The sequence below is a fragment of the Plectropomus leopardus genome, chromosome 2 (assembly GCF_008729295.1).
Source record: "Plectropomus leopardus isolate mb chromosome 2, YSFRI_Pleo_2.0, whole genome shotgun sequence".
Taxonomy (NCBI): domain Eukaryota; kingdom Metazoa; phylum Chordata; class Actinopteri; order Perciformes; family Serranidae; genus Plectropomus; species Plectropomus leopardus.
Window position 1 is genome coordinate 16,697,586 of NC_056464.1, and position 13,183 is coordinate 16,710,768.

General features: G+C 42.0%; 1 protein-coding gene across 2 annotated transcripts in view; it reads left to right on the forward strand.

Annotated features, from left to right (window-relative positions):
* The first annotated feature begins 414 nt into the window (after positions 1-414).
* fgd5a (FYVE, RhoGEF and PH domain containing 5a) overlaps positions 415-13,183 on the forward strand; it is a 41,871-nt gene continuing 29,102 nt past the window's right edge. For both annotated transcript variants that reach the window (XM_042502685.1, XM_042502694.1), the window contains exons 1-2: positions 415-691; positions 3,071-5,831. In XM_042502685.1, coding sequence (XP_042358619.1) covers positions 676-691; positions 3,071-5,831 — 2,777 coding nt within the window. In that variant the 5' untranslated portion in view covers positions 415-675. The remainder of the gene's footprint in view (positions 692-3,070; positions 5,832-13,183) is intronic.

A 13,183-nucleotide genomic window follows, 5' to 3' on the forward strand; every position in this document is an offset into this window, starting at 1 on the left:
CCAGTTAGCTCATATAACTGTGTGGGTCTTAACTTTCCAACTGCTATCAGTCAGTGAAGGGACATGCACCAAACCATGGGCAGATGTGACCTGAAAAAAAAAAATTACTGCAAAAACAGTAGCTGCAGATTTAAAGCTGCCAATCAGCACAATGAGTCTTAAAGTCTCATATTTATGGACCCAATCTCTCGTGTTGAATGGATTTGGTCTCGCTCAAATTTTTAGTGTTACTAGATAACAATTGGCAGTGTCCTGTAACAAAACACGACCAGATGTGAAAGTGAAATTGCCCAGGCATAATGCTGTGCAATGCAAAAATGAAACATAGCGAGTGGGTTTGAGTCGCGCTCCGTGTCCGCGCGCCGTGCTGTTGTAGGCTGGTCCTGCCTCAGGAAGCGCCAAACTGCACCTCCCGTCTCCACACAGGAGCGCACCAGTTTACTGTAGCATCAGCACTGGAGATACACGCCACCTGAAAGCTCAGCTGCCACTCTGCCAACACGACCGTCTTTCTACGAGTGACTGGAGAAAAACAAAGATAACATGTTCCGCAACTCTTGTTTTTCCGCTTGATTTAACCACAATGTGTTTGCATTTGGATTAAGTTTCCACGTCGTTTCGAGGGACGCGGTCAGCTGTGGGGGGAAACATGAGGATAACTGTCGGTTCCCGTGGATGACAATGAACGCAGGTTGGTTGTTAAGCCTTGTATTTCCGTTTAAAGTCTAGAAACTTTACATGTTTTACAGGAAAGCAAAGTGGTGACAGCGCGAGCGTGTAAATAATGGCGGCTGTGATAATTAGTGAAATCGGTTGATTCACTCTAAAAACTCATTTCACCTGTTTCAAATTGCATCTGCATTCAAATTGATGTCCAGTGCAACTTGGTGCACCTTTTTGTACTGCTTCAGTCAGCTAAAATGAAATATAAACAGAGCAATAGCTTTATCACACAGCTACTGTAATTTTAATGGAAATAATGATGCTAGTTTTCCCATTTAAATTGAGAGTGGGTTGAATTCATTATACGGAAAGGAATAGTATTAGGGTCACAGCTAGGATTATAATCCATGTCTGTGATAGTAGACTGAGCCAATCCTGTAGGAGGTCACCAGTCTTTTGAATTTGAAGTCTGTGAATTTGAGTGAAATAAGTTTAAAATTTGTATCTTGTATGTAATGTTCCATTTGGATTTACAGCCTTGTTCACTTTGGATTTTAGACAGGTTGTTAACTGGGTGACATTTCATGATGAGGACACAGTCTGAAATCATATCCTTGGCACAGCCAAGGTCCCAGTGTCTATCTCTTCCTTTGTTTTTCAAACATTTGTTTTAATTGAATTCTTGTTGCATAATTCATATCCTGTTGTTTGCAGTTGGGTGTTTTGTCAGACTGGGACCCTTGTTTTCTCTCCCCGTTTTATTGTTCTTTGGTGCACTCAAAGGACCTTTTCAGCAAAAAACATGTGTGTTCCTATATGTGTGCGTGAGTGTGTTTCGTGAGAATTGGGGAAGAATGAAGAGAAGGAAGTCCATTTGTGTAGTGAAAATCTGCACTCCTAGAGAGGTTCATGGAGGAGCATTAGGGGGCAAGGGGGGTGGGTGCGGTGGAGCCCAGTGAACCTGGAATTTTTAAAAGAAAAAGTGTGATGACTATAATGGAGAAAAGATATGCACAATATCAGGCAGAAAGCAATATATGGCAATGAAAGGCAGTTTCTTCAAAAAGAAACTGATATCTTGAAAGTGAGAGAGACACGCAGACAGAGAGAGAGAGAGAGAAAACAGTCAGAGATAGCCAGAGTGCACACAGGGTATAATAGGATGTGCGTCAGGGCAGGTACTAAATAACAGGAAGAGACAAGGGGTGTACACGCTTTGTTAAGTACGGGTGTGTTTCAAGACAATTTTAAATTTTGATAGCAGTGCTGTTTAATGTCTTCACTTTTTTTTTAATGTCTTCACTTATAGAGACAGTTCACCCCGGAATCAGAAATTCATATTTTTCATCTTACCTGTAATGATTTTGATCAGCCAGGAGTGTTTTTGTGTGTTTTGTTGAGTTTTGGAGAAATCGGCTGGAAAGATGTTTGCCTTCTTTCGAATATAATGGAACTAGATGCCACTCAGCTTGTGGTGCTCAAAGAGCCAAAAAAATAACAGTGGAAAAACTCAACAGCAATATCTCCTCCCAGGTATCATGACCCATTTAAGATAATCCACACACCTTGTTGTGAGCAGTTTCATGTGGGAACTAAATATCCCAGACTACACCTGCCGACCACGCAGAAGGAAGCATGCATCTAATAAAGGATGAGAAACTCGTACTTATGGCAGCACAAAATGAAAACATTAATGACGCCCTACTGTGCTGAGCTATAACATTAGCTAGTGGCTAAGTGGATATGCACGCTTCCTTCTCCTTGTAGTTTTACAGAAAAAAAAACAGGTAATGATTTCTGGAAAGAGACATTGCTGTTGAGTTTTTTTTATGTGTAGATTTTGGAGCAGATGGCCGATGTCTTGAACTCTTGGCAACTTGCACCAAAACAGTCTAGTTTGATAAATAGTGCAACAAGTAAGAGAGAAAATATGTATTTTTGAATTAAAGCAAATGTTAAGTCTAAATTCAAAAGCCATAGACACACAGTGTTAAAATTAGAATGTTGTGATTACGGATTTAAACAGCTTAATCATCTATTTCAATATTCTACAGATAAGAATTTTTTAGAGAAATAACAAAATCATCTTTAAAGTCAATCATTTATTAAATCAGATTCTGCTGTAAGCGTCCAATCTGCATGTGTCATTTCCCAGACAGGGAGATGTTATTGTTCCTGCTCTAAGTACTCTGTGGCTCTGTTGTTTTTCCTGCTGATAATGTCCCCTGCAGCATTCTGCATGTCACTGACTATTGTACAGGATCTGACTTCCTCTAAGCATTCGATGCCAAAACAGGACCCGCATATTTATTGACGTGTAAGCTTGCAGTAGATATTAGAGAAAAAATGAAAATATTATTAAGTGGCTTTTACTTTTTTAAAATTAACTTTCACTCTCTTTGCACAGATTTTCAAAATCCCCTGCAAGTCCCTCAACCAAAGGTCCGCAGTCATCTGACCATCAAAGTGCAGTCCAAGCTGATGTCCAGACCGTGTCCTCCTGTCCGTGGTCCAAAGCCTCCTGTCGCCCCAAAGCCCAGACCCCTGTATGAGCTTCACGCACAGGGGGAGCCCTGCACCCCACAGAGCCTGAGTAACGGAGATCTGGCTCACTCTGATGGAGAGACGGAAGATCTCCAAGATATGGTTGAGGAGAATCAGGACAAAGAGGAGAAAAGTGAGGCAGAGGATGGAGTTAATGACAATGGCAACGGACACAATGACAAAGAGAACATAGCAGAAGGAGAAAATGTGGAGGAAACTGAAGAAGAAGTCGACATATTAGATAATGATGGTGACAGCATTGGCTCTGAGGACACAGTCAAAGCAGATGATTGTTCTACTGTTGACACTACTGAGGATGAAAACACTGACAATGACTTGAACCAGCCTGAAGGTGGCAGTCACACAGATGATGAGAACACATCAACACCTTGGCTTACACCTGCTGAATTGGACGGTGAAACAGGAGAAGAGGAGGAACAGAGTTTAGGTGAAAAAAGGGAAATCGTTTGTGGCCCTACAAGACACTCAGACGAACACGTAGAGGAACAAAATCTTGATCAAACACAATCACTCAGTCAGGGTGATGAGGATAATGATACTGGATGTAATGAAGTGGACAGTGAGGAATGTTTGCACTGTGATTTACACACAGATGAGTCGGAGCTGGAAGCTGGAGGATGTGCTTTTGGTTTCAGCGTGCTTCCAACTGTAACCGAGGAATATACCTACGATGTGATTGGCCCCACAGATGATGCCAGCGATACATGTGAGTCATGTGATACAGCAGAAACAGGGGAAACAGGGGTATGGCAACCAGAACGGGCTACCAAGGACCTCTCTGGCTGTTTTCGATTCACATCCAGCACTGAGGATGTGTTTGGGCCTTACTCTGTCATTGAAGCTGTTCCGCCAGATATGACTGACACTGCTGACCCAGAGTGGAGTCAGGATGATACTGATGACAAACCTTCAAATGAACTGCAGACGGCAGGTGCTTCTAACCAAGAACCTTATTATGTGTCATCGGATGATGTGGACAAGCTGGAGGATAAGATTGAGGAGGACACCAAGCAGTTGAATCAGCACAAAGACAAAGCAAAGGACAGTGAGTCAGCAGATGAGTATGCAGACATTGACGATTCACTCTGCCCTCAAGCAGATAACTTGGAACAGACCGAGTGTGTCTCATCGGAGGATTATGTTGAGATAGGTGATGATGATGAAGAAGAGGAGGAAATGGAAAAGAAACACATCAAAGGAAAAAGTGCGAAAGAAAGAACGGCTAAGCGAGAACAGGCGTTCCTCAGCCAGCGATCAAGCTGCCAGCCTCGCCTCAGGTTGTGTAACATCACAGTGCCAGCAGACCTAGACGTAGGACGCACTCCAGAGCTCACCAACAGGGTGGTGTTCGCCCACACCACTGAGGCCTTCGAAGAAGACATTGAGGAACTGGACTGCCATATTGTGCCTTACTATGAGGACACAGACTCAGACAGTGAAGAGCATATATACGAAGAGGCAGGATTCGACTCAGAAGGGGAGAACTTTGTGACCCTTGATAGGAAGACTATTGTCACACGATCGCGCTCTTACTCTGGTAAAGTTCCAGGCTATGTCCCAGAAACTGTACCTGAGGAGACAGGGACAGAGTATCAGACTCATGACTACTGCACAGTGGCCTTGGATAAAAACAATGAACCACTTAGCCGTTCACAGCAGCCTGGAGTCAACTGTTTGATCCCATCGATGAAGTCTCGCCGCTTCTTGTTTTATTCCCGATCTGCAGAAGGTCCAGAATTAACCTTGACCACTCCCACAGAGATCAGCCAATCTCTGAAGGATGATTTCAGGATGAAGAGGAAAGATGATACCTTGTCACTCCCATGTGTCATAACCTCTTCTGGAAGCTTCTCCCAGCGTAGCCATCAATCATCCAGTGGTGTTTCTACACCAACCTCTCTAGTGGACATCCCGCCACCCTTTGAGCTGGCATACATCACTAAAAGACCAGTCACCAAGAGTTCCCCATCCCTCCTGATCCAGCACGAACCCAATGACATAGCTAAGAAGAAGAAGTCCTCCTTTAAGCGCTTCCTGGCACTGAAGTTCAAGAGGAAGACAGATTCAAAGGGTTTCAGTGATGGAAGTGTCCGCTCTTCTCGTTCTTCCTCTGAGTCCAGCCACCACGGCCCAGCAAGAGTCATAGAGCTTGATCGTAGAAGCACTAGCAGCTCTCCTCAGCTTCAGTCCCACATTGTTAACACCCAGCAGCGTCCTTCAGACCTGCCATCCTCCTTTGTCCTCTACAATGACCACCATAGGAGGAAAGGTGACCCTAAAGCTTATGGCAGGGGTGTCTCCAGAGTGGAGTCCTTTGAGGAGCGTTCTCGGCGCTCCGCCATGCCACTGCCCTTGACCAAACCCCGCTCCATCTCTTTCCCCAGTGCAGACACCTCAGACTATGAAAATATCCCAGCCATGAGTTCAGACTATGAGAACATTCAGATACCAGGGAGACCCACCAGATCTCACACTGTGACTGAGTTTTTTGAGGACCCAAATCGCACTACAGTGGCCTGCAATGAGAATGATGGTTATGTGGATATGAACAGTTTCCCTGGGATTGACAGCATCAACCAGACATCAAAAGAAGACCCTGAAAGGTAGGCCTATTGTAAATTTTGATTCAGTGGTTTTGTATCATCTCAAGTAAACCTGAAAGGGTTGATTATGACAGTTACAAAAACACACTGAACATTAAACACTTATCTTACATGTTTTACCTCATCTGTCATGGTTATCTATCCAAACAAACTCTTATATTTATTTGCCCAGGTTTTGATGTACCTTTCTCTAAAATTCTGTTGCCTAGGTGAACCAAAAAGACTTTTATAGGCTAAAATTACGTGAGTTGATGGATACATCAAACTTGGCTGTACTGACCCTTTCACTTATTTTGTTTCACATATTCATCAGCACCATCCATGACTGTGATTAGGGTTTGCACAAACAGTCAAATTATAGATTACTTGATTAAAACCATTTTGAAACAAATGTGCCAAATGTTACTGGTTCTAAGTCCTCAACTATGAATATTTGCTGGTTTTCTATCATTGTAAATTGAACATATTGGGGTTTGGAGTGTTGGACATAAGAAGCTATTTGAATGCAGTAAACTGGGATAGCTATTGTCCAGTGCATCCTTACACAAGGGTTCAAATGGGGTTTTCTTACAAAAATTTACATACAACAGTACAACAATAGCATAATATACAACAAATCAGCGCCCAACGCATGGCAGCTTCACATAAATTTTTGGTACTCCACGCAAAGTCACGTAGGTTAGGTTTAGGGTAAACATGCTGTTTTGGTGTTATAAGTTACATTGGTTAGGTTTAAGCTAGTAAAGGTACTAGGTTAGGTTTAGGAAAAGACACATGGTGATGACGTACCTTAAAATAACTCAAAGTTCCCTTGGTTTCACACAGTCCCAAACGATGGTCTGCTGGTAGAAAGTCCTGTGATGTTTGACACATCCAAAGCCCAAACCTGCCTTCTTGTGTGAACTTTTGGCCTTCTTTCTTTACTGACTGATAGTAATGTTTTACATAGGAATTGTGGTGCATTACTTTTCAAAGGTAATCTATATGTATGAGCGGTGCATTAGAACAGCCTGCATTTTTTAAAAACTTTTTTCCTTACATTTTATTGATAAAACAATAAATCTGCAGGAAAAGTCAATACTGAGAGCATCCATAGTCCAAAATCACAGCCTCAGATTAGACATCTTCAACAAAATTACCCAAAAATGTCCTTTTATTTATGACTGAATATGGTGTTACCAATAATCTTCCTGCCAGGATTACACTGTAGAAACTAAGCATATCCTGCATGTTAACTTTGTAGTCTGCTGAACAGGCGAGCATGTTCATCTCTGGAATCACTCTTGAAGTAGTCAGTCAAGTTGTTGGTCTGGACCTGGCCACTCAGAGGGGCAATCTTGACCTGTGAACAGCTGACAGATATTCCTCAGATGAGTGGAGGGCACCTGGCTGAGTAGAATCGGATCTCCCTCTTGTAAGAAAGAGTTCAGAGAGAGATGAGCAGCCTGCTGTGTCAGGCATCGCTGGCTTTGGGAAGATGGACAATGCTTGTGGGAGAGCTTACTCCAGTTTTTCATTTGGTGGATTTAGAGGTCACATCTGGTGGTGCTGCTTCCTGTGCAAGTCTGAAGTACTAAAACAGGTAATGGCAAACGGGTGGCGTGCTGAGCTGCAGGTTACTCACAGTAGAGAAAGTCATTACGGCCTGCAATTAAAAGTGTAAAAAATGTGGGGGAGTGCCTTTCACACTAGCAGGTGGAGAAGGATGAGGAAAAGAGGTGAGAGAGCAAAGGGAGGGGATGTGTTAGTAGAAGGTGCAGAAGAGTAAAAATACAAAGAGTAAAGCAATAAAGTCATATAGAGGAGGGGGAGGGGAGGTGAGAACAGGAGAAAGGGAGCAAGAGCCGCTCTGGTGTAATTGCTCTCCTGTACCTGACACTTATTGTTAAGTTTAGGAGAGCTTTTATTAAAGTAGCTCTCTCCAGAGTGCTTCTCCTTCATTGGACCCTTAAGGGGCCGCAGGATTTACTGCAGTGTGTGATAGAGTGAGGAATCACCGCGGTCAGACTGTACCAGATTACCCTGGCCTGTGCCACAGCTTTAGCCACTATGGGCTACAGTCTTTCCCCAGTCTTAATAAAATAGTCATGTTTGATGACCTGTGTGTAGTCAAAGAGACAGGCCATTACCAAGAGCTTCTTAAAAGGCTTTAGAGGGAAAAGCTTCTGCATTTATTTTTATATCTTGTGGTGCCCTTTGTTTACATTTCAAGTGCAGCTTAGTGCTGTTTATTTCACCATTTAATTTTGCAGATATCTTCTTTCTTTTTATTTTGCCTTCTGATTGCATTTCAAATCATTCATATAACTTTTCACGCACATAAAGCTCGTCTCCTCCAGACGTTCTGGCAGCTGTCGACACCATACCATGATCTCCACTGTTTTTTTTACAGTGTACTTTAAACTTCATACATACATCAACATTTGAAACCCTTCCATTTCTCAGACAATGGTCCCTCAGTGAGAGCTCTTTTTCTCCCAGTGATGTTATCGATGTGGCTCATTGTGTGGCGGAGGATCCACACCACTCACAATGATGCACAGAAGCTATCAGTCGTGTCACCTCGCCTTCGCCGCATTCCCCACAGTGATGCTGCTGTTGCTGGGGCCACTCTTTGGTGTGCCATTACTGGGCTTTTTTATGTTTATTTGACTTTAAGTGTATACATGCGTACACAATACAAGTCATGTGTAGTCAGTGTTTGTGTTTGTCTTGCCTTTGTGTGTACATCTCACACAAAACTTCTGCTCAAAGCTTGACATTGCCGCCATCCCAGGCTGCCCAGCTGATGATGGCAGTGATTTATTGAGAGCACATTCAACAGTCAACATGTTTTTTAGACCCACAGAGGAAAAAGTGGATTTTTGTGGTGAGGAAAATGACCGAATGGCCCCAGAGCACTGCTTACAAAGGGACTGCGCCTATAGCAGCAGACATGCATTTTAAGGAGAACTCACAAAGCTGCTGTTCCACGGGCTTGGCTTGTTTCCACTTGTGTGATTAATGTATAGTACCATTTAGACAGTACTTCAGCACAAGCATTCAGACTAAGCAAAGAGACATGTTCATTAGCAAGCTACCACAGTGTTCAGTGAAGAAAGAACAGGCACACTAATGATTCATCCCAAACCTAACCAAGGTGTTTGTCTGTAGGTGTGTGTGTATATATTTGCATGCAAGTTACAGCTTAGAGCTGCTTTATCAAAGGCAAAGCTCGTGCTGATAATGCGGTCTCAGCACAGCTGTCCTTGCCAAGTAGCCTTGTAGCAACAAATGAGTGTTGAAAAAGGACATTTTAGCAAAGAAACCTCAGGATTTGTGATTGTGCTCAACTCAGAGCCCATTAAGTGTTCTTTATGTGAACTTAAAGCCGTTCCAGGTGGACATACAGCAGTGATGCAGATGTGTTTATCTCCCTGTGCACACTGTAAACAGAGCTGTAGTGAAATGTATGCAAAAATGTAATCTCCAGCTCACCCTTTGGTGTCATTTTCACTTCAAACAGCTCAACATGAACCTCCTCAGAGTGATGACAAAGCCCTGCCATGGCCTCTAAAGCAGCCCCTCCACCCACTGTTATGTTAGTGTTAGTAGTGATGAGGGAGCCATCTTAAGTACATTGTTGTACTGGGTGGTGGCTGTGTGGCGAGGTGGTGGACAGGGCGTGTCATTTGGCTCGCCAAGCCTGGTGCCAGGCGCCCTGAGGTCATTGCCAGGTCATCCCCGGGGAGGAAGCGTCCAGCCTAGGAGCTTCCCACCAGCCTGTTTACAGGAAATGCAGGGACGAGGGCGGGGCTGTGGCGGGAGGCAGGAGAGGTGGAGACAGGAGAGGACAGATAGGATGAAGGGAGGGAGAAAGGGGTCACCGTGGCGGGGTGGAGGTTCCCAGACTCTCCCTTGAACAACAAGATGAGGTGTGGTGCCGCCAGGAATGCCAAGTCTGCTGTTATTGTTGCTGCAGTTTGTTAGGAATGCCTCCCACTTCATACTCCCCAAAGTGCTCCTGGTGCAGTGGCACTGAGGATAAATCAGCTGGAAACAACTGATAAAATAATGATGATAAATAATAATATTGGTGCATTTTAAAAGAAGTTTATAACCTGTAGTATATGCACACCTGAGGGAAATGTACAGTATAGCTATGTCATTATCAATTACATATTTTCACATATACTACTCACACTACTCTTTATTTTATTTCTTGTCTTAATCTGTGTATGACTCAGCTAAGTTAATGACATACTTTACATCCCTGTGACAGGTTATGTTGCTCTGAGCTCATCCTGGGACAAGGACATCCAGAGTACTGTTTGTAGAACAAATAAGGTATTATGGTACCACAATCGGATGATTTTAGAGAATGGTGAAAAATCAGGAAGACTGAATCCAATTATTATTATATCCAATCTATTTTGATTGGTGTGTGAAAAAGGATCAGCCCCTATAAGTTATATTACTGTCTGTCAAATGTGACATGCCCCAGTTTATTTGTTAATTAACTCAAGTCTTTGAATAAAGACCCTTATTTATAGATTTTGAGAAGTTTTATTCTGAATTTTAAAGTACACGACACTAAGATGTAGTGAGCAAATATGGATGATTTATTGTTCAATAGCCCTGACCTGACCATATCTAAATTACATCACTATTGTTGACACAAGTACCAGAAACAAAGAACATTTCTGACCATTCAAATGTTTATTTATTTTTTCAAGTAAAGTACAGTATATACAAAAAAATTCCAAAACACACATTGATTTTCATAGAGCAGTTTGCCTAAGAATGTAAGGCTTCAACATAATTGAAATAAAAACAGACATGTCAACATGTTGAAAACATGAAAGAGTCTAGCCTTTTTTGTTTTTGGTGTTAGCTCATGCTAACCAGGCAGATATTAACTTGTTGTTGCTGGGAGGACAGCGGCTTTGGAAATGGTCCTACCTGTTTAATAGCAGTGGGAAGTTTGTCTATCTGGTGAGGAGTCAACGGTTGGGGATCAGACCCTCAGTGGAACCATGTTGTCACCCTCTGAAACTGTGAAAAACCTTCATACCACCAACAACACATTTGGCTTTCTAGTCAGCGTACTGCGCTTCTTCCTCTTCTGTCTTAAACGTTCATTCATGTTAAAGGTGTACTGCCACCTGCTGTATTGGGGTGTTTAGATGCTGCCCTTATTTATTCAATGATAGCAGTCTGGTTTTGTATTATCAATGCTATTTATCAGCTGTAATTTCACTCTTGGAATGTAACAATAATATAAGTTTTACATTATCATCTTATAATTTATTGGTCTGATACATACTGGCTAACCCTAGTTATTATTAGAGCTGTCTTCCACCATGTCACAGGTGAAGCAGCAGCAGTCAGAGCGCCAGCGCCTTCACAAATCACCTCGTCACACACTGTCACAACAGCACAACAGCCACAGGCTACATATAATCATCATTACTAAAAGTAGCCAACTATTTAAAACAGCTCTGAGTCTCTTGATTCCCCCCATCAGTATCCCAATCATCTATACTTGGCAGGCTAATGAACCTATTCAGCTGCTGCTATTTCCTATAATAGTACCATCAGACAGGCGGAAAAGGGCCTGTCTGATTGCATCTAATATATATTTTAACACTCAGTGTTTAGCTCAATTGAATTATGTATTTCAGGCATCATCAAATTCACAGGAGACTAGTGAAGTACAGGTCTTTTCCCACAGTCATTTTGTCCTCTGAATCTAACACAGTAGATTAAACTTTTCCATGTTGTAAAAGGCATTGCAATCTGCTGGAATAATAGCAGTGCCGTAATGGTCTTGTTAATGGGCTTCACATATTACCGTATTACAATATCATATATTTATGGGTTTAAATATGGAAACTTAATATGAAGCTGACTGAAGCTAGAATTTTGAGGGATGGGCTACATTGGTAAAGAAGAAATTATAACATCAATTTTAAACATTCTATGTCTTAATAGTAATAATCTTTTATGAAACACAGGCAAGTCATGAAATCAACAGGTTTTAAAAGAAAACAGGTTTAAAAATTTGATGTGGAAGCAAAACACAGTTTAAAGGAAATTAAAGCTCAAGTCAAATCAGGGAAGGCTCTCTGATAAAAGTATATGCTAAGAAAGGATTTAAAAGAGATCATTGACTCAGCAGACCTGATTTTGTCAAGATCGTTCCAGAACCTCAGGGCCCAGGCTGCAAAACACACTTTCCCCTTTTGTTTTCTCTCCAAGAAAAGTGAGATGTCATTTAAAGAAAAATGTCCCTATTTCTCTAACCGGGCTATTTGTTGTAATGCTTTTTAATTTTCTATAGGGTTCGTCAGGGAGACATTATTATAAATTGGACACAATCCTCCATTACAGCACAAACAGTGTTTTTTTAGAGGTTGTGCTGTTGATGGTCGAGGGTTGAAAAGGTGAAGGTGAGAATCCAGTTTCTGTCGGACACATTAAGGAATTCCCCTCACTCGTAGAATAAATAAAAGCTTTAAAATAATTTGAAAGAAAATCCATCCCTCATTTTCTTTCTCTCTCCCAACATCAGCCAGGAGCCCACAGCAGGTTGATCTGCCTGCTCTGAGGTCAAACATGAGTAATGGACTGTAGGTGCTTTCTTCAGCCCACCCAACAGCGGTGTGTGTGTGTGTGTGTGTGTGTGTGTGTGTGTGTGTGTGTGTGTGTGTGTGTGTGTGTGTGTGTGTGTGTGTGTGTTTAAATGAAGATGAAGTCCAGAGGGTAACTCTGTTAACCTTTGGTCTTCTTATAGCCGTGTACTTTATGCACACACAAGGGGCTGTTTGAAAACATCAGGACAAACATTCATTATTATCTTTGAAATGTCAGAAATAAGGTGAACAGTTTCTCACAATCACAGTTTCCCAAAGCCCAGAGTGACGTCTTCAGATTGTCTGTTTTGTCACCCAACAGGCCAAAGCTCAATTATATTTTGTTTATCATCATATAAGAAAAAGAAGAACAGAAAGTGTAATCACTGAGAGCAGGAACCAGAGAGTGTTTGGCATTTTTGCTTGAAAAAGGACTTAAATTGATTAGTAAATTGTTGCAGATTATTTTTCTGTTGATTGATGAATAGGTTAATAGCCAGACCACTGCAGCTGCAGATTGTAACATCTGTCAGGACATTTGTCCATTTAAAGGTCCCACACAGTGATCTTTTTCAGGGTCATACTTGTATTTTCGGTTTTTACTTTGATATGTTTAAATGCCCTAATGTTAAAAAAAACACATTCTTTTTCTCATAGTGTCTGCCCGAATGTACCTTGATTCACCCTCGATCTGAAACACTCAATTTTTAAGCCACCCTCCTGAGAAAACCTAGTTTA